The sequence below is a fragment of the Penicillium subrubescens genome, assembly GCF_028828155.1.
Source record: "Penicillium subrubescens strain IBT 31985 chromosome Unknown utg000002l_segment0_segment0, whole genome shotgun sequence".
NCBI classification, from domain to species: Eukaryota; Fungi; Ascomycota; class Eurotiomycetes; order Eurotiales; family Aspergillaceae; genus Penicillium; species Penicillium subrubescens.
In genome coordinates, this window is record NW_026643152.1 from 3726687 (window position 1) to 3749961 (window position 23275).

A 23275-nucleotide genomic window follows, 5' to 3' on the forward strand; every position below is an offset into this window, starting at 1 on the left:
CCATTTTTTTATTTTTCTGTCCAGCAGATCGAACACTTTCGTCTCGTTATTTGTTCTTGTGAGATTTCTGGGATTGAGCTATTAGATAGCCCGTCTTTGCTCACTTCAATCTGGACTCCCTGCCTTTTCGATTCAAAGGGTCCAACGCCAATATGGCGCCCACCCAGGTCCACCACCATCGGTCCACCACCAAGGCTGCGAACAAGCCTTTCAAGACCAAGCATGCCTCTAAGAGTGCTTTGAAGGAGAAGGAAAAGGGTGAGAATAATCCAAAAATATATCGGCATAATATAATCCCACTTTTCATCCACTAACACCCTGACAGGCAAGGTCGAGACAGAGCGGGGCAGTCGCAAAACCCCCCACCAACAATTGAAGTCGAAACTCGACCGCCGCAACCAAGCCCGTCAAAAGCAGCTATTGAAGCAGCAAGATAAGGCTCAGGCCACCAGCATTTTCACTGGTCAACATGGAGCTCCTCGCCATGTCGCCATTGTCCCGCTTTCCGCCGAGATTGATACCAATGCCGCTATCCGTGTGCTGAATGAAAGTGTCGATATCACTACCGAAATTTCCGCCGAGGGACCAACGCGGGTGCGCGTCGACCGATTCCGCCAGAGCCTCCAATATATCAAGTCCAAATTCGACCTTGTCAATGCTATGGATGTCTGCCGCATGGCCGACTTTGTGGTTCTGGTCTTGTCTGCCGAGGTCGAAGTTGAGGAGGAAGGCGAGCTGCTGCTGCGTGCCATTGAGAGCCAGGGTATCTCCAACGTTGTCACCGTTGTTCAAGGACTGGATCAGGTCAACCCCGCCAAGAGGCGCCCTCAGGTGGCCTCTTCTCTTAAATCCTTCATCAACCACTTCTTCCCCGCGGTTGAGAAGGTCATGTCGCTCGATTCTCGGCAGGAGTGCTCTAATGCCATTCGCTCTCTTTGCACTGCCACCCCCAAGGGTATCCGTTGGCGTGATGAGCGTAGCTGGATGTTCATTGAGGATGTTCAGTGGCCCAACGCTAGCTCGGAGGTCGTCGACGACGTTGTGATTACTGGTGTCGTCCGTGGAAAGGGCTTGAAGGCCGACCGCATTGCTCATATTCCTGGCTGGGGTGACTTCCAGATCGACTCGATCACCGCGGCTCCATTGCCCACGACTAAGAGCAAGCGTGATGATGCGATGAATGTCGATGCCACTGACGGTACACAGGTCTTGGAAACCCCCAGTGCTGATCAGGATGACATGGCAGTCGTGGCCCCAGAGGAAATCGAGATGATGGACGACGACATGGTTTCTGTGGCCGATACTGAGAAGAAGGGTGTTCTGCTTGATGACCACCACTACTTCTCCGATGATGACTCGCACATTCCCTCGAAACCCAAGCGATTGCCCAAGGGTACCTCCGAGTACCAGTCTGCTTGGTACCTCGAGGATGTTTCAGACTCCGGGTCTGATATTGTTGATGAGGATGACGACGAAGATATGGAGATGGACGTCAATGGTGCGCCCGAGGATGGCTTCTTCGCAGACAAGGAAGACGCCATGACCGAGGGTGGTCCCTCAGAGTACCCTCAGTCCGAGATGTTCTTGGACCCATCCCCGGAGGACGAGGCCCAAGAGTTGGAGGACTACCGTAGGAGCCGCCGCACCGAAGCCGAAGAGGACCTTGAGTTCCCCGACGAAATCGAATTGCACCCCAATGTGCTTGCCCGAGAGCGTTTGGCTCGCTTCCGAGGCTTGAAGAACATGAAGATCAGCCCATGGGAGACGTCCGAAGATCGTCCATATGAGCCTGAAGACTGGCGCCGACTCCTGCAGTTCGGTGACTACAAGGGCACCAAGAACCGCATTATCCGCGAAGCTCTTGTTGGCGGTGTCAATCCTGGAGTGCGCGTGGAGGTGCATCTCCGTGCAGTCCCTGCTTCTCTCCGCCATAAGGCCCAGCCTCTCTCCCTGTTCTCTCTCCTGCGCCACGAGCACAAGCACACCGTGGTCAATGTCAACATGACCTTGAGCTCCAGCGTCGAGAAGCCCATCAAGTCCAAGGAGGAGCTCATCGTGCAGATTGGTTCCCGTCGCATGGTCGTCAACCCTGTCTTCTCCGCTGGCGACAACACCCCGAACAACGTCCACAAGTTCGACCGCTTCCTCCACCCCGGCCGCAGCGCCGTCGCTACCTGGATTGGACCCATGACCTGGGGCGCTGTTCCGATTCTCGTCTTCAGAAACAAGCAAGTCGAACAAGACCCCGAGGAGCTCGAATCAGCCGATGCCCAACCGGAGGCGCTGTCTATGGATCGTCTGGAGCTTATTGGTACCGGCACTGTCATCGCTCCCGATCCCAAGCGTGTCATCGCCAAGCGTGCCATTCTCACCGGTCACCCGTACAAGATCCACAAGAAGGTCGTCACTGTTCGTTACATGTTCTTCAACTCCGAGGACGTGCAGTGGTTCAAGGCCCTGCAGCTCTGGACCCGCCGCGGTCGCAGTGGATACATGAAGGAGAGCCTGGGTACTCACGGTTACTTCAAGGCCACCTTCGATGCCAAGATCAACCCGCAAGATTCTATTGGTATCAGTTTGTACAAGCGTGTCTTCCCTCGCCGCGCGAGAGCTTTGGAAGAGATTCTGTAAATTCAGCCTTCTGCTGCATTGGGCAGATTGGCTGGGATGATATTTTTGAACGTATGAGTTGATGAGAGCCGATTGCCTCGATATCTGAATTCCGAATTACTAGGATTGGCGTCACGATGCATCTCCCAAAAGTAAATAGACTTGAAACTTCATAATGAATTACGATTTCTTCTTACTATCATTTTCGTTTAATCATTCGCATCCATTCTTCTACACAACTGTTCATCACCGCAACCATTTCAAGGTCAAGACAAGCACCAAAACCTGTATTCGTTTCCAGTCCGGACAATAGTGTCAAAAAGGCGATTAGATACGCAAGAAAGCATAACAATTGGCAAGAAAACATAACAATTGGCGAGAAAAAAAGTCCACCAAATAACGAGACATTCCTTTGCACAGCATAGGCGGGGGAATCAAAGGAAGAAAATAAATACAAGCACCGTCTACGAGAAGTCCTCCTCTGCCTCTTCGATATTGCTCTTGACCCGAAGCAGAAGGGTGGTCTTCCACTTGTCCAGCTTACTGAGCTGGTCAAATTGGAAGAGCTTATCAGCAAAGCCCTCCTGATCACCGGACTCTACGGCCTGGAGGAGGTCAACGAGAAGTTGGTGCTCCCGGGTCGAAGCGAAGGCAGGGTCAATCTCGCGGTAGGTCTCGAGAGCTCGTGCGGTCTCAACCAGATCCTGGAGATAAAGTCAGATTGGTGGTTTATATAGATAGTGACTGAGGGAGTATTTCTGGACGCACCTTTGTGGCGAGATGGCAGATTCCTGCCTTCAAGAAGTAGTCTTTCACAGACCACTTCATGAGGTTGTTCGTGATTGACTGGCGGGCAATACGCTCATAGTTTGTGATAGACTTGTAGTAGTCCTCTTCCAGGGCAGCCAGATCGGCGACCTTCAGGAAGTGCTTGTTTGCGAGACTGGATTCAGGACAATCGTCAGTTATATTGGTCGTTCTCCAGTATCAAGGAGGAGTGGATGCATACGCCTCGGCATTGTCACCCTCGAACCAATCCGCCGCCTTTTCATATGCCTCCAAAGCCTTCTTCATATCGCCGAGTTCGACCTCGTACAGCTCGGCCAGGTATTGCTGCTGTGTTGCAGCACGGCGCAAGTTTCCGCGTAGTACATAGTGATTGATAGCGCTAGTCAGGACACGGGCTGCATCCTCCGGGTCGGATTTGCGGTAGACCTTGAACGCTTCCTGGAGAGTGTTGGCGGCGTCGTCGGGCTCGTTGAGGTTCTGAGTTTGAACGGAAGCTGCTTTCTCGAAGGCTTGACCGGCTTCCTTATCTGTTGCGCAGGTAGACAGGGCTGTCAGTAACAAGTAACAAGGGACATGGCGATAGATGCCAGCGGGCAGCGGCTGTGGCAACGTGTGGGGTAACTCACTCATCTTCTGTACTCGAAAGGCATTTGCAGCCTGAGTATACAGATCGGCCGCATTTTCATATTTCTCTGAGCGTCCACCGAACCAGCTAAAGCCGCCCGAGGCGCTGGAAAGAGCTTTATCGGCCTGATTGCTCGCGGGGTACGAGACGTGGTCAGCTATGCTAGGCTTTCGTCATTGCCTGGCTAGAGGCACCGGCGAATGGAGAGGATACGGAGCGAGCTCACTTTTTGCAGGAGGGCACGAGGATCTTGGGCCATGGTGGGAAACTTGTTTGCGAAAATCTGCAGAGGCGAATCTGCAGTTGATTTGTAGGGAGGGGAGAGGAAGTGTTGACCAGGTGGATCGGTGATGTTGATGAGAGCATCGATCGGCGGGTCCGAGGCGGTGTCTTTTTAGGCGGCCCGCAGCCCGCAGCTTTACCTTCACGTTCTCCCGCGCGCAGAAGCACTGATCCGGCGATTATTCCTAGTCGCAAAGCCCCTGCATTGTTATGAGCTTATACTCATTACCTGTTGATTACTACCCCGAAAATGGCCAGATACCGTGCAGGCACCCGGCTGTGGCAGTCAATCACTCGCAATCCGTGTCTCCGATGCCGTTACTCGTCGAAACCCCAAACCACCGACATTAAATCGATCCTGGCTGAACCAAGCTGGTCTGTCCGGTCTCTACTTCCAAATAAGACAGCAGACCTATCTACAGCTTCTGTCACTCCGCAAAAATTGCGCCATCTTCTGCGCCTATCAGCCCTACCTCAACCATCCACACCAGGAGAAGAGCAGTCCATGCTACGGACTCTCGAGTCACAAATCCACTTCGTGCAGGAAATGCAGCGAGTCGATACCACGGGAGTCGAGCCGTTGCGCAGTGTCCGGGATGAGAGCGCTGCTGCAGTGAAGGAGACGACGATTGGGCTTGACCGGCTCAAAGATGCTTTTGCTAAAGAGCGCGTGAGTGGGCGACGGCGAAGAGTTCAGCGTGTGTCAAGCGCAAGGAATGGTCACCCCGAAGAGGCCATTTGGAAAGGAAATGCCCTTGACTCTGCGTCTAAGAAGAAAGGGCCTTATTTTGTTGTTGAGACGGGCAGTAGCCAGTCTTCTTAATTGCGTTGGCTCTTATCGCCTGGCTACGCACCGCCTGCATTCGTCAACTGTAGTCGTGCAGCCTGTTTGATTTTCCATGTACTATATTATACTATACCCCGGGGCAGCTATTTTCGCTGCCTCTCGTTTTATTATCGGGCTCATGCTTGAATGGATGATCTCTAATGTCTGCATTTGTTGACTCCGCTTCTACTCGGCTCGATGCTGCCAGTGCATAACTCATAGCAGTCATATGTAACTTTATATACTACCACGCCCGGTCGTATATACATCGGACCGGCGAGGGTGATACCGTGGACTTTCCGTCATTTCTTCCCAAACACCATGCGGCCCTGCCACTGCCTCATCCGCTTCCCATATATCTGAAGGAACAGCATGAAACACAGAGAACCGAAAGTGATGGCTGCTTGAATCCCAAGAGCTTTGGCAGGTCCGAGGTGCACCACCCAGTCAATCTGAATATACGTCGCCATGAAACCTGCCCAATTGCGACTGGCCGTGACCCATGCGCCGACCTCTCCAGATCCTTCGGGGTAGCAGTCCAATAGGTAGGCATTGATGGCTGTCGTGACGATCATGACGCCGACACATTGAACGGCCGCAAACACTGCAATCACCATATAGTGCCAATGCTTCTCAAAGGCAAGCCCCAGGATGATCAAACTTGCACAGCAGATGAGGGTTGCAGGGTATGTTATGATTAGTCGAGCTTCGGGGTCAAGACGGCCAGAGTGTCGCTGGGTGTAGAATCTTCCAACGGCATCATGTAGAAAGTGGCCCGCAAACCAGCCGATCAAGCAGCCGACGATACCAAAGAAGTAGAAGTAGCCTACTCGAATGTCAGTTCAACACTGATTTGGAGGTGCAATCTGATCCAGCTGAAATGGAAGCTCACCAATTCCTCGCGTTGAGAACTGATAAAAGTTGGTCAACCAGATACCAATGGTAGTATTCACGCCAATGACCCAGGCAAAATTCAAAAAGTAGTAGATGAGAATGAACAACACAGGGATCTTAGTGATAGCGACCACTGGGCGTGCCATGCACTGAACAAAGTCCTTCGACGGAGCCTTGGCCTGTTGTAACCCAACCAGCCGTGAAATATAAGATCCCCGAGAAGGAGGAGGACTCTTCCGATCGAAAAGTGTTTCATCCAGGAAGAAGACTGCAACGAGACCAACTCCCGCAAGAATCGTGCATACCCAGAAAGCCCATCGCCAGTTCACCTCCGACACAATGAACGAGGAAACCAATGGACCCAGGTACGGACTGAGGATGATTGAGAACTCGACATAGTTTATGATCTGCGGGTGCTGGTGAAAGAAGAATAGATCTTTGATCCACATTAGCGCTCCGCCTTGTCCGACACTGCAGAAGAAGCCATTGATTATGCGCGCTGCAAGATATGAGCGAAAGCTTGTTGCTGCAGCTGACCAGGCACACGTTCCTAGCATGACACACTGGAAGACCAAGGTGACTGACCAGCGACCAAAGTAGCTGGCTAATGGAACGACAAACAGTCCACATGCACCGATGGTGAAGAGGTTGCCCACAACCGCTCGCTGGACTGACTCTTGGGACAATCCCCATTCCCTATATTATTCCTTAGCGTTATAGAGAAACTATCCTCTACTTTCTTACTTACATTGATTGAGGGATCACTGTGACAATAGCCGTACCACCCGTGTAGTCCGCCAGGAGGGCGATATAGGCGATGATAGCCATGATCAACCCCTTTCTACTATTGCTCCAATTCAAGGGATCATTGGGCATGTCTAATGGCTGTGGGATGAGAACATAGCGACCATCGGCACTTGTTTTCAGCTGGGAAGCTTGATTTGAATAACGACTGGGATCAACCACGTAGCCTTCAAGGGCTTCCAGTTCCTCGTCGATCTCGGTGGTATCAAGATGCATGTGTGATTTTTCAGCTGGCACAATTAGCTGGGAAGCCATTATGGAATATTGGTAAAGGTAACATGAACAATGAATGAGGAAGGGCACGAGAAGGGAAAATGAGAACAACAGGGTCTTCGAACTCTAGTCCACGACGGTCGTACGGGGACGCCATGACAAGGCTAAGCACACCGATATCCCTAGTAGGGATTTCGTCAAAGCACTAGAGTGTTCTCAAAGTAACGCCACAACTTATTTGATATGATCAGGCCCTCTGATACCTCTTAATAGGTTGAAAGGGGTCAATCCAGGGGCAAATCGGGCGTTGATTTATCTCCGAAACCATGCGTAGGTTGCATCGAAGTCCGGGATCACAACTTGCAGTACATCATTCAATTGCCGCATTTTCAAGATTTCATGTGTTTGTCTTCCCCTCTTTGTTCATGATCCCTACTGTTTTCCAGCGGTTGGGGGAATTACAAACAGTATGGAGTTGCAAGCGAGCAAAAACGGCCCAGTTGAGAAGGGGTTTCGAAGTTACATGATATTTGGTTGGCAAACCCCTGCCTTGGAACTGCATGTACGCTGTATTTATGCTTTATTTGTAAAAATCAAAACCAAGTTCTTTCGGAGGTCGTGGTTACAGACCTCCGTGCATAGTGCCTCAAGGGATGGTTTGCTAGAGTAGCCACCCTCCGGTCAGCCCCCACCGGCTAGGGCGCGCTAGGTGTGGGAGATTGACCGGGGACTCGGGGAGACGGCTAAATTAGCTTAAGCCTTTACTTAGGTTTGGGGTGGAGACGTGATGTATCGAATGGTTGGGCCCACTAATCTGAGCTGCCCAGAATATCTCGCAATTGTACAATGAATGTACTGTACAATAATTGTAACACATAACTGCATCCAGCAGCGACAATGTCCGCGACTTAACTGGCACTCATTATTAGCTAAGCATGCATTGCCTGATTGGGAATTTGGAAGGGTTGATGCTCGGAAGGAGACCCTTGGAAGGTTTGCTTGCATCGATGACAACCATTGACTAGCATTTAACAACAAATACAGACTTATTGTCTTTGTCCAACTCTTTTCCTGCCATATTATGCTCATGTTCCCCAGTCTCTTGCTCATGACCTCCGTCGCGCAGTCATGACGCAGTCCTTGAGTGTCTCCTATGGAGGCAAAGGCCCCTTGATTCTAGGGGTGACTTGGGCAGAGATGAGTCTTGCCTTGGTACTGTTCATTCTGAGGGCCAAGACTGCTTCGGTATACCCCCAAGGCCAGCTTTCGTCTGGTATATTTGGACTACGATGGGATTTTGTGTGGGTGATATTGGCCTTTGTATGTGGCTCCCCTCTATACCCAGCCTCACAAGGGGTGAGTAGCTGACCTGGTTAGACTGTCGCCTTGGCGGCCCAGTGCACAATGACAGTGAGCGCCCGCTACGGACTCGGTAATCATCAGGACCTTCTTTCCTACGACAACATTGTCAAAACAAACCTATGGAGCTGGATCGCTCAGGTGCTCGCCATTATCGATCTAGTCATTGCCCGGATCGCCGTCATCGCATTCCTCATGACAATCCAGAACAGAACGATGAGCAAGAGCAAATATCTCCTTTATAGCGTTGGCGGTATCCAGGCTTTGATCAACTTCATCGAAATCATCTTGATCTTCAAACAATGCACCCCAACCGAGAAATTATGGGATATTGACATCCCAGGCAAATGTGATATGATTGATATCTGCTCCAAAGTCGGGTTTGTTCAGGGCAGTACGTGATCTCTGTTAGAGCTTTACGATTGTCAATTTTCTGATCTTGTTCAGGTATCGGAGCGGCCGCTGACTTCTTTTTGGCCGCGTACCCTGTATACATCATTGGAAGGCTACAATTAATGAAACTATCGACCAAAATTGGATTATGTCTCATTATGGGAGGAGGTTTAATGCGAGTCATTCATTTGGACCCGAACTTACAAGGCATGTCTAACTTTTCATAGTGCTGGTATAGCAGGAATCAACAAAACAATTGCCATTGCCTCCATCACACACGTCGAAGACCTGACCTATGCGATCTACGAACTCAACACATGGGTTCTGACCGAAATGTGGTTCATAATCATTTTCGGATCAATCCCTGTTCTACGGCCATTCTTCGTTCGATTCACACAGGATATCAAGAGTGTGACTGGCTACTCATCGAAGAATCGCAGCGATACTGGTGGGTATAGCGATGGAAGTAACAACAAGCGGGAGTCTTGGGTGCAATTAAACGAACAGACCCCGGGGACATGGGCTTCCCAGAGCTCTGCCTATGCCAATGCAACTAACGACACTGAGCGAGCTTTACGTGATGATTCGCCTCTGAATGATAGTCGGCATATCTTGGTTACAAAAGACACGAGTGTAGTTTCGGAGCACTGTGATGGAGAGCCGAGTTAAGGAACACAACGTGAAACTTCGTCCTGGAGGGATGTATTTGCTGATCTCGAGTAATATAAAATGTAACGAATCTTATTGATATTCTTCATATCCATTTTATTCTCTGCCACATGGACGCGTTCTCACGGTGTTCAACTTAGGTACGAAACAAGTATAATCAAGAAATGCCTAGGAAAGTATAGCGAATTGGACTCACTCGAAGATCACCGGTCCATTTGTACGGTCTGTACTGTAAGTAATTCGAGACGGATACCAGCTTGTCACTAATGTGGCGATCCGCATATCGGGGCAAACTATCAGGCGAGACCAGTTTTCAATGACCAGTTTTCAATGAACTGAATGAGGAAACAGGGAATGTCATGGAATTAGTTGAGGTGCCCAATGGATGTCTAAGCCACACGGCATTGCACCAATGTACATAGAGTGCCCAACCTTAGAAGATACTAGGAAGGTAGATCATTTTCGGTACCCCTTTCAAAAATCTCTCATGATTTTACTCTTCGCCAAGGCTCTAGATGGAATTGGTATTCTTTCAGCTGCGAGATGCCTGCAGAATGTCACTGGTTGATACAGTCAGACTCGGCCTCGCCAAGCATAAGCGAGCCAATAGACCACACCTACCCATACCTCAGCCCTACGCTAGTAGTAATGATGTTTCTCTCCAGGTGCGCCATAAGATGTGTCTAGCTCAGATTCCCTCAATATGTTCTATAATAACTAATTACAAATGATGGCGATCTATCACCACTACGCAAGGAAGCTAAAGAGAGAGGAACAATCTAGTTCGAATACCTGGAGAACTATCTCTGCAGAAGAAGAAAGGAAACAAAGAAGGGAATCTCGAGTGAGATCCCTATCGGATCTCTATCAACAAATGTGATAACAACAGAGTTAGAAACGGAGCAGCTGAGAGCATGAATATCAGTTATAGGGAGCATCGCAAACTATACGATTACGACCACTAGGATTATGCCAGAAATCGCACACCTTGAACCATCCAAAATAGACGACCACCATCACAGAAATGAAGCAGATAGTATATCTCCTGTTTCTGCTGTCTCCAGTCCTTGCGCTCATTGCACAACAGTGCGAAGAGAATGTGAATGTAAAAAGTCATTGTAAGTGGTGTTATTACATTACAACGTTCCTAGCCTCTTACAATAATTGCTCACCTGCACGTGTAGTTAATGAGACTATGTATTCGAAGCTCAGTGCCCGCGTTCAGGGCTGGATAGTAGCTATTGATCAAGCCCGTGGTGAGGTCACATCAGGGGTCGAGTTCTCTGCAACGAGCCGCAGTCCAGACGCGATAGATTTAGTTTACTTCCATGGTACTGGAGAGGGCGCCCCTCTGACTCAAGCGTGCTAGAATCAGGGAAGCAACTGGAAGACCTGCCGTGTGTTCCAATATGTGTTTACTTACGTGGTGGGTAGCGGTCGTCTTACGGCTATCTCCCGCACACCGGAGCGCCACGACCTGTTCTTCGTGCCCAAAGGGTATAAGGTTGTTCACGTCAAACGCTGGAGGAAGCATGGAGGCTGATGGGGTGGTACCCCGTCTATTGGCCAGAACGTTGACCCGAGTACGGCCTTTGGCGTCGTCTCCAGAGGTAGCAACATGCTCGAGGGCTTCTGGGTTAGGAATGACCGGACACTTATGCATGCCTACACCGAGGACGACGGTGACTCCTGGGTTCGCGACGTGGTCTTGGACGCGAATGTCAATGCCAATCCGTCATCTGTTACCGCCGTGTCAAGAAACGCGAATAGTATGGTCGTGGCCTGGATCACGAGTAAAGGGAAGCTCGAGGTGGCCCGCTACGAGCCAAGCACCTGGACGAGCACCCCAGTCACGACTGAAATACCGTTACCGGGGCTAGCAAGATTGCCACACTTTCAATCACACCTAATATGATGAATCTCTTCTGGATCGGGACGGATAGCCTGGTTCACCAATCCAACTGGACGTCAGGCATGTTTAATGACCAGTGGACAACAACCCTGATATCGAGCTATCCTGCCAATGCCGGCGGACTATCCGCCGTGTCGATGAATAGCAACCACATGGAGGTATTTTGGACATCACCTGGTGGTACTCTCTAATACACCAATTAATAGAAAATGGTTGGATATGACGCCAGCAAAGTGCTTTGTCATTCTGCAGGGTTCTGTCATCGTAAGAACACCAATTGGGTTATCTGGGGCACCAATAATGTATTTGGAGTTGTACATATGAGCCTCTGTTAATGAAACCATGCCACGTTTGTTTGACGGGTAAATAAATGCAGCGGTTGTTATAACGATTCCTACTCTGCAACATCCATAGACACTAAAGCACTTTATACTATGCCTCCATATCCGAGGCCATAGGCCGAATAACTCCGCCATGAAAAAAGTCCAGTGCGGTGATCATTATTGATTCAAGGGATAACGAACTCTGTGTAATTAAGATACAAGGTTACCCTATCTACGAGGCTGCGACACAGTTAGCTTATCACGTGGCTTGCACTCTTTATGCAAGGAGGGCTCAGACCTAACTTCAATTCTTCGTTAGTCTATGCATTCAAGCGCCCTGTTCCCGAGGCCTGGAAGTTTGCACTCGCAATATTTTTCTGCCTGAAATTTGTGACTAAAGACCTGGTGGTCAACTAAGCCGTGGACACAAAATTTTCAGCTAGCTGGTGGGATAATGGGTGCAGCTTCGACATGTTTTCTCCCGTATCAAATAATGGCCTCCGGAAGGACTCCACCTTACTCGAAAGCAGTTCCTTGCAGTAGTTAGCATGCGGTGCCCCAAAATTCGATGTATCACGTTCCCCGCTCTCTATAATCTTTGTTGTAAGAACGGAATTTCCCGCTTCTGACTTCAACTTGGCATTCTCTACATTATTGGGTGGCTCTCGTCTCTCTCATCTCTATATTGAATTTCTTCGCCCATCTATAGCTTCGTCCTGCCAACAGCATGGCCTTGTCAGAAGCTCTGGCAAATGTCCAAACTCTTGCTGCCCAGGAGGCCGCGGGGAACAAAGATTCCCATGCAGATCTTCTCAGAGCAATTCGTGAATTGCAGCTAGCTGCGGAGACCCCTCTCGAAACAACATCCCGACTCAACTTTCAGGTAAACCGGACTATGACAGTGCTGACTTTAAATCTACTCATATCTGACATTTTGGTTACACAGATTATGCAGAACATCTCTATTCGTGTCGCCGTTGAATATGGATATCTCCATGTCATCGCTGCCAAGGATGGTCAATCTATCTCGGCCACGGAGATTTCCAAGGAAACCAAATCGGATCTTCTTCTCACAATTAGAATTATGCGCGTGTTGACAGCCATTGGTCTATGTGACGAAACTGGTAATCAGCTTTATGCTGCCAATGAGAGAACTCGGTTCAAGATTTTACCTGGGTCGGTCGCGGCTGAGAAACACCAGTAAGTAATTATACCCAATTCAGACTTGTTACCATAATCCTTACTGACGCGATTTCAGCTTTGATTTAGATTTTGGAATGGTAAGACTTATCCTTCTAGATTCTATTCTCGCATGGTTTGACTAATGGTGAAAGGGCGGGAAATTGGTCGAGTACATGCGAGGTCCTGGAATTCAACAATTTGCAGACGAGCCCAATGCCGTCACTCTATTCAAATACGCACATGGAACAGATGTGATTTTCGGACTCTTAGAGAAGAATGCCGAGCAGAAGCAAGCCTTTGATGACTATATGGCTGCGCGGCGCGTGGATGACATGCCACAATGGTTTGACATTTACCCTGCAGCGGAGAAGGTACGGGATGCTCGGACAGAGCCTGGAGCAACCCTTATGGTAGACGTGGGTGGAGGACCAGGTCAAGAGATTGCGAGATTCAAAGAAAAGTACCCCGAACTTCCAGGGCGATTCATATTACAAGATCTCCCGTTGACCCTGAAGCGAGTTGAGAAATTGCCTGATGGAGTGGAAGCCATGAAGTATGACTTTTTTACACCTCAGCCGGTCAAAGGTAGCATTTCCTCTCACTCGAAAATTGAGATATGATTCCTTACTAAAATGATTGCCAGGGTCCCGTGTTTACTTCCTACGCGACGTCCTACACAACTGGTCTGACGCCAAGAGCGCTCAAATCTTGTCTCGAATTGTTGAAGCAATGGACCCCGAGTACTCAACCCTATTGATTGACGACTACGTCCTCCCCGACACTGGCTCTGAGCTTCGGGCTGCGGAGATGGATATTCTCATGTGGCTTCACACCGCGGGCCTGGAACGAACCGTATCACAATGGAAGAGTCTTTTCGGTCAAGTAGGCCTGGAACTTGTCAAGATTTGGGATTCACCCCGGGGCAACGAATCAGTTCTGGAAACAAGGGTGCTTCGATAAGTATGATGTTCTGGAGATACCTTCCAAAGGATATCGAGTACAAATATTATGAGATTTCATGATTCCAAAGGATGAACAGGTGAACATAGTCAGTCCTTACATGAGTGTTCCTGAATAGCTCATATGTAAATAAAAGAGAGTAAAAGGGATTGAATCGAGACCATATTTGCACTATCGTCGATGGACTATAGCTCTGGAATTGTATTCTCCTTGATCATGGTCCTCCTCCCATCGCTGTTTTCGTGCATATCTTGATGCCTGAGGCTTTAACAGTGTTTCGGCCCCCAGGTAAGATGCCTGGCCCCTCTTGAACGTTACTTCCAAGCCTCGCTACATCAATCTGTTAGGTAGAAGCTCAGTTGAGGCTCCGTCAACTCCTTTTTTCTTCATCCCAATGTTCAAAAACTTGAAAGAGAAACATGGATCTTTCTTCGAGACCAAACAACCCACTGCATCCGCGAGTGCGGGTAATGATCGTGGACAAGATCTGACGTCAATCCTGGACCGGTCGCAACGCGCCGACCTCACAGTGTTGGTAGCTGAGATCGCGGAGTCAATGCGAGTTGGCCTCCTTGAGATATTCGAAACACCCGAAGTCAGATCTCCAACGAATGAATGGTCTCCTAGTCAGAGTCCCAGTCTTGAAAAGAACGACGAAGAAGCACCGCCGCTACCTACTAGGCCACAGAATGGGTCAAGTGAAGAGAGCGCGGCACAACCACAACAGCGACAACGGTCCGGCCCTAGAAGGAATGCTACTGCTGCAGCGGCTAAAGCTCGTGCCAAGCAAAGGACTCTCTCGCATTTTCAGAATTGGAGAGATGCGGTTCTCTTACGAATTGGCGAAGTCGTGAACAGGGATGATGAAATCCAGGATAAAGAGAGTTCCGAAGCTGCCAAGTCTGATGATATCCCATTTGATGAGGACAGACAGAGGATCGAAAGATTGCGTCAAGTTTACCACCCCATTGAGACACCTCTACTTCAGCTTCCGAAAGCCACAAGGTTGCTCATCCTGCATTCACTTCTATTATTGCTGCTCAGTCTGAAGAAATACAGCGCGTACTCTCGAGTGTTGTTGCTGTATGTCTCGTCAAGCTTAGACATTGATGTGAAAGTACTCAACGAGAACGAGGTCAAAGTAGCACGTGGACTCCTAGACACCGTGCTGGCAGTCTCACAGCAGCCAGAGAACAAAGCGGAACCCAAGAAGAAAGACAACACCCGAATGTGGAAGGTTGGTATTGCATCAGTTGCCGGTGCTGCTCTCATCGGTATCACAGGTGGCCTTGCTGCGCCCTTGGTAGCGGCGGGCATTGGAGGGATCATGGGTGGACTGGGGCTTGGTGCTACTGCAGCGGCCGGGTATCTGGGTGCACTTGCTGGTAGCAGCGTGCTTGTCGGTGGTCTGTTCGGTGCCTATGGTGGTCGAATGACCGGTCGCATGATGGACAAGTATGCCCGCGACATCGAAGACTTTGCTTTCATTCCAATTCGAGGGGCACGAAAGCAAAGAACAGAGAATGAAAGCGAGGCTGCCGAGCAGGACCACCGTCTCCGTGTCACAATTGGTGTTACCGGATGGGTGAAAGAAGAGTCCGACTTTGTGGTTCCATGGCGTGTCGTTGGGGCTGACTCGGAGGTGTTCGCCTTGCGCTGGGAGACTGAATCACTGATGAACCTTGGGAATGCGATATCTGCCTTGGTAACGAGTGCTGCATGGTCAGTCGCTGGACGAGAAATTCTCAGCCGAACATTTTTCGCAGCTATCATGAGTGCGGTGATGCTGCCAGTCGGCCTCATGAAAGTCGCCCGCGTGGTCGACAATCCGTTCAGTGTGGCCAAAGCCCGAGCCGACAAGACTGGCGAGGCTCTTGCCGATGCGCTCATTAATAAGGCTCAAGGTGAACGACCCGTCACTTTGATTGGCTACTCCTTGGGATCCCGTGTGATTTACTCCTGTCTGCAAAGCCTATGTAAGCGAAGTGCATACGGACTGGTTGAGTCCGTCATACTCATGGGATCTCCTACTCCATCGGATGGTGAAGCATGGCGCCGAATCCGCAGTGTCGTGAGTGGTAGAGTTGTCAATGTTTTCTCGGAAAATGATTCGGTTCTTGCCTTCCTCTACCGAACCAGCAGCCTCCAATTTGGTGTTGCCGGACTGCAGCCCATTGAAGGTGTGCCTGGTGTCGAGAACTTCGATGTCAGTGAGAAGATTAGTGGCCACCTTCGATACCAGTATCTGCTCGGAAGCATTCTCACAACCATCGGGCTGCAAGATCTTGACCAGAAAGAGATTGAACGTGAAGAAGCTGCCTTGGCAGATGAAGACAAGAAGCAAGAAGAGGAGCGACTTCGCAACGAGCTTGAGGCAGGAGTGGAAGATAAGGACTTGTCTGTTGCCGCTGAGAAGCTGAAGGGCGAGAAGGGCTCTCAGGAAGAGGGTCGAATGCAGAAGCAGGTTGAGACGCAGACCGAGGACCATATGGTGCAACATCGAATCCAAATGCTGGACTTGGATGACGATGATTACTCGTCTCCTCTACCTGATCAGTCGGGCAAATATTCAGCTATCTAGATTTGAGAGCGTCAGAGCCTAGAGAAGTTCTCGTACTGACGTAAGATCACTAGAAAAATGCATTCTATACAAATTGCGTGTTGTTCGTAAAATTTGCAATCATTCCTTCTCCATGCTCTCAAATATCCACGCCATACTCCTGGCTTTCCAATGAAAACGACACGAAGCAAAAAACAGTAAGAAAGAACAAGCGCCCATCTCCGAGATTACATGCCATACTGCATCCTGTAGCTCTCCTGCGACTGCATGGGATCTGCGGATCTAATCCGACCCTCCCGAAACATACTGTACGTCGATGTGATCTCACGGAAGAACTCCAATGCGTTGAAAAAGGCTAGCCAGGCGTAGATACCGAGAGGTCCACCCTGGTATTGGCGTGGCTTGTATGTCCTCCCCGCCTCGGTTTCTTCGACAGCGAGATATTCCTGGGCATTGCCATACCGGAGGTTTCCACCGTCCACCCGGTAAGGCTTGGTAGAGTATGCGAAGAGGAAGAAGAATGCAAATGGAACCATCTGAATGCAGATGAGCATAGTTGGAAGACCGATGTATACGTCGGCATAGGTCAATTTTGATGTTTCCTTGAGGACGTCTGTTGAGTGGAGAATCATGAAAATAATCTGCGACATGTTAAACTTCTGTTCAACGAAAGATATCTAGCGGCATACGCCTTACCTTTTCCAAGAAAACCAGACCAACGACCATCTTAAAAGCAAGGAGCTTTGTCAATGGCTTGTGCTCTGTCATGTGGGACTTGAGGTTGGTGTAGAATCGAAGGATGGACATGACGGCAACGCCGACGGATATAACTTGAATGATGTTGAGCTAAGAACAAGTCAATAACCAACTACCAATCTCTTGGGTAAATGATCTGTACCCAAAGATGAGCAAAATATCTCTTGTTGCTTTCCAGGCAGTAGACATTCGCGGCTTCAGTTATACATTGTACGATGGCGACAATAACGGTAATGACGGGGTACTGAAGGACAAGGTACCATGTTTGCTGAATCAGGAAATATTAGCAGGCCTTTCAGACCTCAAGCAAAAGGTATGAATGACCAACCTGGAGCCAAGTCAACCCGTCAGTTGTCTTGGTTTTGTCGGTCCTACCGGGAATCCTCAAAGACGAAAAGAAGACAATTCGGTTGCGGTCATTAGGAGCAAGAAAGTCACAAAGTAGCATGAGGAATGTATATAGGGCAATTCCTTGGATGACTTCGACCCAACCCACCAGGTAGACATAGACATTGGGGAAGCAAATAGAAATAAAAGAAAGAATGGAGTAAATAGGCAACAAGGTAGCGATTCGCATGATCCTACAAGGCACTTTCGTCAGTAATCAAATTAAGTCTGCCAGCTATCGGACGTACTTGAGCTGCTCGTTGGGATTGCTGAAGCATAAAGAATGCTTGATCATCACAATCAGGATTACCAGACAGGTAGTAGCTGTACAGGCACCGGAAAGAATCATGTTGAATTTGTGGAAAGTATAGTCGCCAACGAAATTTTCGGATGCATCTGGAATTCTTCGGTTAGCTTGATCACTGCCTCCAGATTGCTCTAGATTAGAAGGACGAACCAGCCACCAAGGGCCTAGGCATTGGACAAGTTGTGTTGACATTGCTGGAATGGTCAAACAAGCCCATCTTGCAAAGTCTCAATATAGATGCGCAATAACTGAAGTTTTTATGTGGCGCAACTTGAGCAAAATAAGGCCCAAAACTCGTGGAGTTTAATGATGTCGCTGAGAAGAAGCAGATATCGTGAGAATGAGATGAAGAGCACTGGGCTTGCTCAAACTTTTATATCCTCAAAATCCAACAATAATCTCATCTGACATTCTGCGCAGCCACGTCGGTTTAAGGCCTTCTCCATGATCTTCGCTGGGCTTTCCTGCAATTCTGCAACTTCGGTGGCCCCGAAGCTCGAAGATTTCGCCAAACCCGGTCGATTCCCACCTCTCAGCCTCGACAGCAACGGCTCAGGAACAAGCCTCCTTGGCGCTATTCCCTTCGGGGCAAGCAATGCGATCGTTGAGTTCACGATGATTGGCTGAAATAGGCAGAATTGCAGATGGGGGCGGGAACTAAGCCTTTTGTAGTAATGGATGCGGTTGTCCTATCAGCATTGAAGCTTTGGGGGCTGTGAGGCGGTGATGTTTATCGATCGTCGCTCTGCTTCAGCTTTCAATTTTCAGCTTCAACGCAGAGTCCACTTTGATATTCCTTTAAATGGGGAGACCCTGGACTGCTCAAAATCACGAATGTGGTAGTTGACGCGCTCGGAGCCCACTAGTTGACCATAATGCCTAACAATCGAGGCCCAAGCAAAGGCTGTCGACGGTGTCGAGAGTTGAAAGTCAAGGTAAACTCGCTAGTTGCTCGTGCCTTCTACTTCTTCATGCAGTGGAACTAATGATCTTCCTAGTGCGACGAGACCAAACCTTCCTGCCATCGCTGTCATAAAGGTACCCACGAATGTGTCTACCAATCCCAATTTGACATCTTCCACCGAGACCAGAACACATTCGCCCAGACGGCTGCGAGCAAGAAATGGCGCCAGCGAGCGGATATCAAACCAATTACGAATGTTACAGATATTTCCATTCCAAGGATGCTTAGTCCTCCATTATCTGAAGTCGCATATAATCGCCTTTACTATGATTTTGTGATCCCTTGGCCGGGAACTCTCACTACACTCCGCCAACAATTGCGGGAGGCCTCCCCAAATTCCTGTTTGGTTCCTGTGGTAGCGGCAGTGGCTTACGCTAATTTTCATGGGCGATGCAACTCGCCAGAGGCCAAGAGGGCTAGTGGGGTGCACTATGGATTGGCGCTGCAAAGATTGGCAACGACGATGACCGATGCAGTGGAGATGCAGAGTGATGAGATTCTGATGGTCATTTGGCTTCTGGGGATGTATGAGGTATGTCATGACCCGATATCTGTCGCTAATTCTTTACTCCTTACGCCGAGCTGACCCATTGGTCTCTAGATGCTCACTTCGGGCAGGCGCGATGGCTCTTGGATCACACACATACAGGGTACACAGTCCGTGATCGCACATAGAGATAAGAAACATTTGACAGATGGCGATCATTATCTAGCTATTCTATGTATGAATATGGTAAGATGCTCACCCTGTGCTTTTTTCGAGATTACCCGTTTAAGAACTGAGACTGATTCTCACCAGGTTATATACTACCTGGCCGAGGCTAAATCCCCTCCAGCACACCTACGACATTGGATACAGCAGATTCCATTCCCAAAGGACTTCAAGAAACAACTCGTCTCCACCATGGCTGAAGCAGCAACAGCATGTGCAAACTTACGAGAGCGGGCAATTCGCAGGGCCACCAACAACACTGACGACTTGATCTCAGCCGATCTCATACTCGTGCAGGACGCGCTTGCTGTGGATCTCAAGCTCCAATCTTGGGGTCACTCGCTAGACCCCGACTGGTCACATATATCAACACATCCTATCACCAATGAGAACCGTCCATCATGGGTCAGAGAACTCCTCGCCTCCGCCGGTGCACCCGAGTACTCTACCCGATACTCGAATCGCCTCGCCGTATGCGATTGGAACAGCTGCCGAGCCACACGAATCAGACTCCATCAAGAGATTATCTCATTTATATCCACGTTTCTGTCTCCGATACATGCTTTAAACACGATCAAGTCGCATAGTCTGGTACTGCTCATCACTCTGGCCGACGAAATTGCTTGCTCCGTGCCTTATGCTCTTACCATCTCACCCGATGGTACATCTGACCTTGCCACTCCGGAGGAAGTTCCTGGTTTGTGTGCATATAGAATTCTTTGGCCCTTGTTTACTGGTTTGGTGTGTTTAGAAAATGATTTGGTTAGGGGGCAGGACTTTGCTCAAAGAGCTCAGTGGTTTCGAACGATACTGAGGTTCTTGAGAGATACGATGGGGATTGCCAAGGTGGATATATTCTTGAAGGAGCAGAGGAAGATCTCTTGAGGGGTTTTAGTTGGATAGAGATAATGATCGAGACCACATTACTGAAAGTTGAAAGTGTATACAAACGATGTAGACACCTCATACTTCAGGCTCCAAATCGTGCGGCCCCACACTGTTTATGCCGTGAAGCTATGACCACCTGCTCAGATCATCCTTAAGTCATCTCCCAACATCAAACATCAAACACCAACACCAACGGCCAAACAACCTCCACAACCACTAGCAGGAACAACCTCGGACGTCTCGCCTCTATTTAATCACTCAATATTGGCACTAATTCCCATAAGCCAAGGACCCCCATAACCCGCCAATCAATCGCCAAGTGATCCACCAACCAACACATCAATCAGGCCACATCGGGCACCACGGAAAAGCAAAGCAAGCACCACTAGGGTACCTGGACTCCAGGACCTCCCTATCAACCCACCCAACATGTCCAATCCACAACCTCCCCACCCAGACATCCTCCCTCCAACTCCACCACCCACCAACATGAAAGCCTGGCTCTACTCATCCACCTCCAGTGGTCTCGAGAAGAACCTCGAACTCAACCCAACAGCCCGCGCACCCCCCGCCCCACAAGGCTCCCAAGTCCTCATCCAAGTCCTCTCCGCATCCCTCAACCCAGCCGACTACAAAGTCCCCGAACTCGGACTCCCCGCACGCCTATACATCGGTACCCCCGCGTCCCCGGGGATGGACATTTGCGGCCGGGTCGTCACGACGGGACCGCTTGCGCGACACTTCCGTGAGGGCCAGCTTGTTTTCGGGTCTGCGGCGACTCCGATTAAATTCGGGTCGTTGGCGGAATACACGCTTGTCACTGCAGATCAGATTGCGGCCGTGCCGGAGGGTGTGGATGTTGATTCTGCAGCTGGGGTGGGAATTGCGGGACAGACTGCTTTCCAGAGTTTGGAGGGGTATGTGCGTGCTGGAGACAAGGTGTTGATTAATGGGGCTTCGGGGGGATGTGGGACGTTCGAGATTCAAATTGCCAAGCAGATGGGGTGTCGTGTTACGGCGATTTGTTCGACGAGGAATATGGAGCTTTGTTTAAGGTTGGGTGCGGATGAGGTTATTGATTATACGGCGGAGAAGGATCTTGTGGGGGTGTTGGCGGCGAGGGGTACTGTGTTTGATCATATTCTTGATCATATTGGGACGCCGGCGGAGATGTATTACCAGTGTCATCGGTTTTTGAAGGAGGATGGGGTGTTTGTGCAGGTTGGTGCGTCGAGTATGACGACGCAGGCTGGGCGGTTGACGTGGCCGGCGTTTTTGGGCGGTGGGAGGAGGAGATATGTTGTGTTAATGTATAAGCCCGTTCAGAGGCAGTTGGTGCAGTTGGGAGAGTGGTTGCAAGAAAGGGTTGTCAAGGTGCAGGTGGATAGTCTGTATGAGTTTGAGGAAGTGGTGAAGGCGTTTGAGAAGCTTCGCTCGGGGAGAGCAAGGGGGAAGATTGTGGTGCATGTTGGGAAGGATAAAGGGAATAACTATGAGCCTTTTGGAATTGGGATGTAATAACATACAGAGACTGGATGTCTGTTCGAACTGATTTTATGGAGCTTTAAACGATATTGTACACTCTACTACAAGCATATACAAGACCGTGATATACATACCATCTACTCTTTTCTCCCCAAGAACGTCAATGCTCCGAGAGCCATCGCATCCACGCCCGTCCGCAGCGTCGGTTCAATAACCGGCGCAAAAAACGGCGAATGATTACTCGGCGGCTCATTTACCGTACCCTTCGCGACAGCTTCATCCCAAATCCCCTCCTCAAGCCCCCCAAACACCCACAACACATACGGCGCCCCAGCAGCCGTCGCCAACAACGAGAAATCCTCATTGGCACTAGGCCTCTCCATCTCCACCGATCTCTCCCCAAAATACCCCCTCAAACACTCCCCTCAACCTCTCAACACTCCCTTCATCATTAACAGTCGCCGGCGCCGAAACCGTCCCGTTAATCCTCGGTTTCTCCACCTTACTACCAGCAATACACTCCCCCTCAACAATCCTCACAATTGCAGCACAAACCTTCTCCCTAACCTCCTCCTCAAAAGTCCGCACACTTACCTGCAAATCCAAATAATCAGGAATTACATTCGCCGAAGTACCCGCCCGAATACTCCCACACGAAACAACCGCAACTTCTCCGGGGACAACCTCCCTCGAAACAATCCCCTGTAACCGCATAACAACAGCCGCCCCGATCAAAATCAGATCAATAGTCGTCTGTGGCGCAGACCCGTGTCCTTCCCGTCCGAAAATCCGGATATCAAATGCTTCCGCCGCTGTTAATAACGGCCCCGATTGGAGATTTATCGTTCCCGCGCGCATACGCATGACATGTTGCGCGAGAACTATATCCGGCTTTACCTGTACTTTCTCATAAAACCCATCTTCCAGCATCGCTTTTGCCCCAGTGAGAAGTTCCTCAGAAGGCTGAAACACGACAATCAGCGTCCCGCGCCAATATTCGCGCGCGGCATGTAGTAGCGTCACCGTCGCTCGGAGACACGTAACATGGCTATCATGCCCGCAGGCATGCATCACAGGGATCCGGGATCCATCGTCTTCGTCGGTGACGAATTTAGTGCTGGCGTAGGGGGGTTGAGTATTTTCTTCTACAGGGAGGGCGTCCATGTCTGCGCGGAGGAGGATTGTGGGACCGGGCCCGTTGTGCAGGATTCAGGCGAGGCCGTGGCCGCCGATGCCTGTGTGGACTTCATAGTCTTGAGGGATTGGAGGTGGGTGGTTGCTAGGTGGGCTGTTTGGGATTCTTGGGCGGAGAGTTCGGGGTTTTGGGTGGATGGCGCCGTAGATGGATTCGAAGGGGGGTTAGGCCGGGGCGGAA

At 49.9% G+C, this 23275-nt stretch overlaps 12 protein-coding genes across 12 annotated transcripts; 7 read left to right on the forward strand and 5 right to left on the reverse strand.

The window, feature by feature from the left end:
* Positions 1–152: 152 nt before the first annotated feature.
* Positions 153–2770, forward strand: N7473_002719 (small subunit rRNA maturation protein TSR1; the record flags this gene model as incomplete). Its single annotated transcript, XM_057148659.1, has 2 exons — positions 153–258; positions 326–2770. The coding sequence occupies 2 exons, from the start codon at positions 153–155 to the stop codon at positions 2629–2631; spliced, it is 2412 nt and encodes an 803-aa protein (XP_057012313.1). The 3' UTR covers positions 2632–2770.
* Positions 2771–3074: 304 nt separating this feature from the next.
* sec17 (alpha-soluble NSF attachment protein SEC17) lies at positions 3075–4283 on the reverse strand (the record flags this gene model as incomplete). Its single annotated transcript, XM_057148660.1, has 5 exons — positions 3075–3314; positions 3379–3553; positions 3620–3926; positions 4026–4149; positions 4251–4283. 5 exons carry the CDS (start codon positions 4281–4283, stop codon positions 3075–3077), a joined length of 879 nt encoding a protein of 292 aa, XP_057012314.1.
* Positions 4284–4556: 273 nt separating this feature from the next.
* On the forward strand, positions 4557–5129 carry N7473_002721 (uncharacterized protein; the record flags this gene model as incomplete). The annotated part of the gene is made up of 1 exon (XM_057148661.1): positions 4557–5129. The coding sequence occupies one exon, from the start codon at positions 4557–4559 to the stop codon at positions 5127–5129; it is 573 nt and encodes a 190-aa protein (XP_057012315.1).
* Positions 5130–5434: 305 nt separating this feature from the next.
* N7473_002722 (putative MFS transporter) lies at positions 5435–7346 on the reverse strand (the record flags this gene model as incomplete). The annotated part of the gene is made up of 3 exons (XM_057148662.1): positions 6775–7346; positions 6025–6722; positions 5435–5958 (listed from the first exon to the last, which is right to left on the reverse strand). The coding sequence occupies exons 1-3, from the start codon at positions 7083–7085 to the stop codon at positions 5435–5437; spliced, it is 1533 nt and encodes a 510-aa protein (XP_057012316.1). The 5' UTR covers positions 7086–7346.
* An 825-nt stretch (positions 7347–8171) lies between these two features.
* Positions 8172–9464, forward strand: N7473_002723 (uncharacterized protein; the record flags this gene model as incomplete). Its single annotated transcript, XM_057148663.1, has 4 exons — positions 8172–8363; positions 8421–8796; positions 8850–8970; positions 9023–9464. The coding sequence occupies 4 exons, from the start codon at positions 8172–8174 to the stop codon at positions 9462–9464; spliced, it is 1131 nt and encodes a 376-aa protein (XP_057012317.1).
* A 1356-nt stretch (positions 9465–10820) lies between these two features.
* On the reverse strand, positions 10821–11127 carry N7473_002724 (uncharacterized protein; the record flags this gene model as incomplete). Its single annotated transcript, XM_057148664.1, has 2 exons — positions 10821–10829; positions 10888–11127. 2 exons carry the CDS (start codon positions 11125–11127, stop codon positions 10821–10823), a joined length of 249 nt encoding a protein of 82 aa, XP_057012318.1.
* A 1299-nt stretch (positions 11128–12426) lies between these two features.
* On the forward strand, positions 12427–13841 carry N7473_002725 (uncharacterized protein; the record flags this gene model as incomplete). Its single annotated transcript, XM_057148665.1, has 5 exons — positions 12427–12582; positions 12646–12899; positions 12958–12979; positions 13034–13466; positions 13525–13841. The coding sequence occupies 5 exons, from the start codon at positions 12427–12429 to the stop codon at positions 13839–13841; spliced, it is 1182 nt and encodes a 393-aa protein (XP_057012319.1).
* A 394-nt stretch (positions 13842–14235) lies between these two features.
* On the forward strand, positions 14236–16422 carry N7473_002726 (DUF726 domain protein; the record flags this gene model as incomplete). The annotated part of the gene is made up of 1 exon (XM_057148666.1): positions 14236–16422. The coding sequence occupies one exon, from the start codon at positions 14236–14238 to the stop codon at positions 16420–16422; it is 2187 nt and encodes a 728-aa protein (XP_057012320.1).
* Positions 16423–16628: 206 nt separating this feature from the next.
* Positions 16629–18043, reverse strand: N7473_002727 (OSTA/TMEM184 family protein; the record flags this gene model as incomplete). Its single annotated transcript, XM_057148667.1, has 5 exons — positions 16629–17042; positions 17098–17247; positions 17300–17425; positions 17486–17738; positions 17793–18043. The coding sequence occupies 5 exons, from the start codon at positions 18041–18043 to the stop codon at positions 16629–16631; spliced, it is 1194 nt and encodes a 397-aa protein (XP_057012321.1).
* A 1235-nt stretch (positions 18044–19278) lies between these two features.
* On the forward strand, positions 19279–20341 carry N7473_002728 (uncharacterized protein; the record flags this gene model as incomplete). Its single annotated transcript, XM_057148668.1, has 4 exons — positions 19279–19347; positions 19417–19548; positions 19615–20224; positions 20295–20341. The coding sequence occupies 4 exons, from the start codon at positions 19279–19281 to the stop codon at positions 20339–20341; spliced, it is 858 nt and encodes a 285-aa protein (XP_057012322.1).
* A 503-nt stretch (positions 20342–20844) lies between these two features.
* On the forward strand, positions 20845–21933 carry N7473_002729 (NAD(P)-dependent alcohol dehydrogenase; the record flags this gene model as incomplete). The annotated part of the gene is made up of 1 exon (XM_057148669.1): positions 20845–21933. The coding sequence occupies one exon, from the start codon at positions 20845–20847 to the stop codon at positions 21931–21933; it is 1089 nt and encodes a 362-aa protein (XP_057012323.1).
* Positions 21934–22269: 336 nt separating this feature from the next.
* Positions 22270–23064, reverse strand: N7473_002730 (uncharacterized protein; the record flags this gene model as incomplete). The annotated part of the gene is made up of 1 exon (XM_057148670.1): positions 22270–23064. One exon carries the CDS (start codon positions 23062–23064, stop codon positions 22270–22272), a length of 795 nt encoding a protein of 264 aa, XP_057012324.1.
* Between the last annotated feature and the right edge of the window lie 211 nt (positions 23065–23275).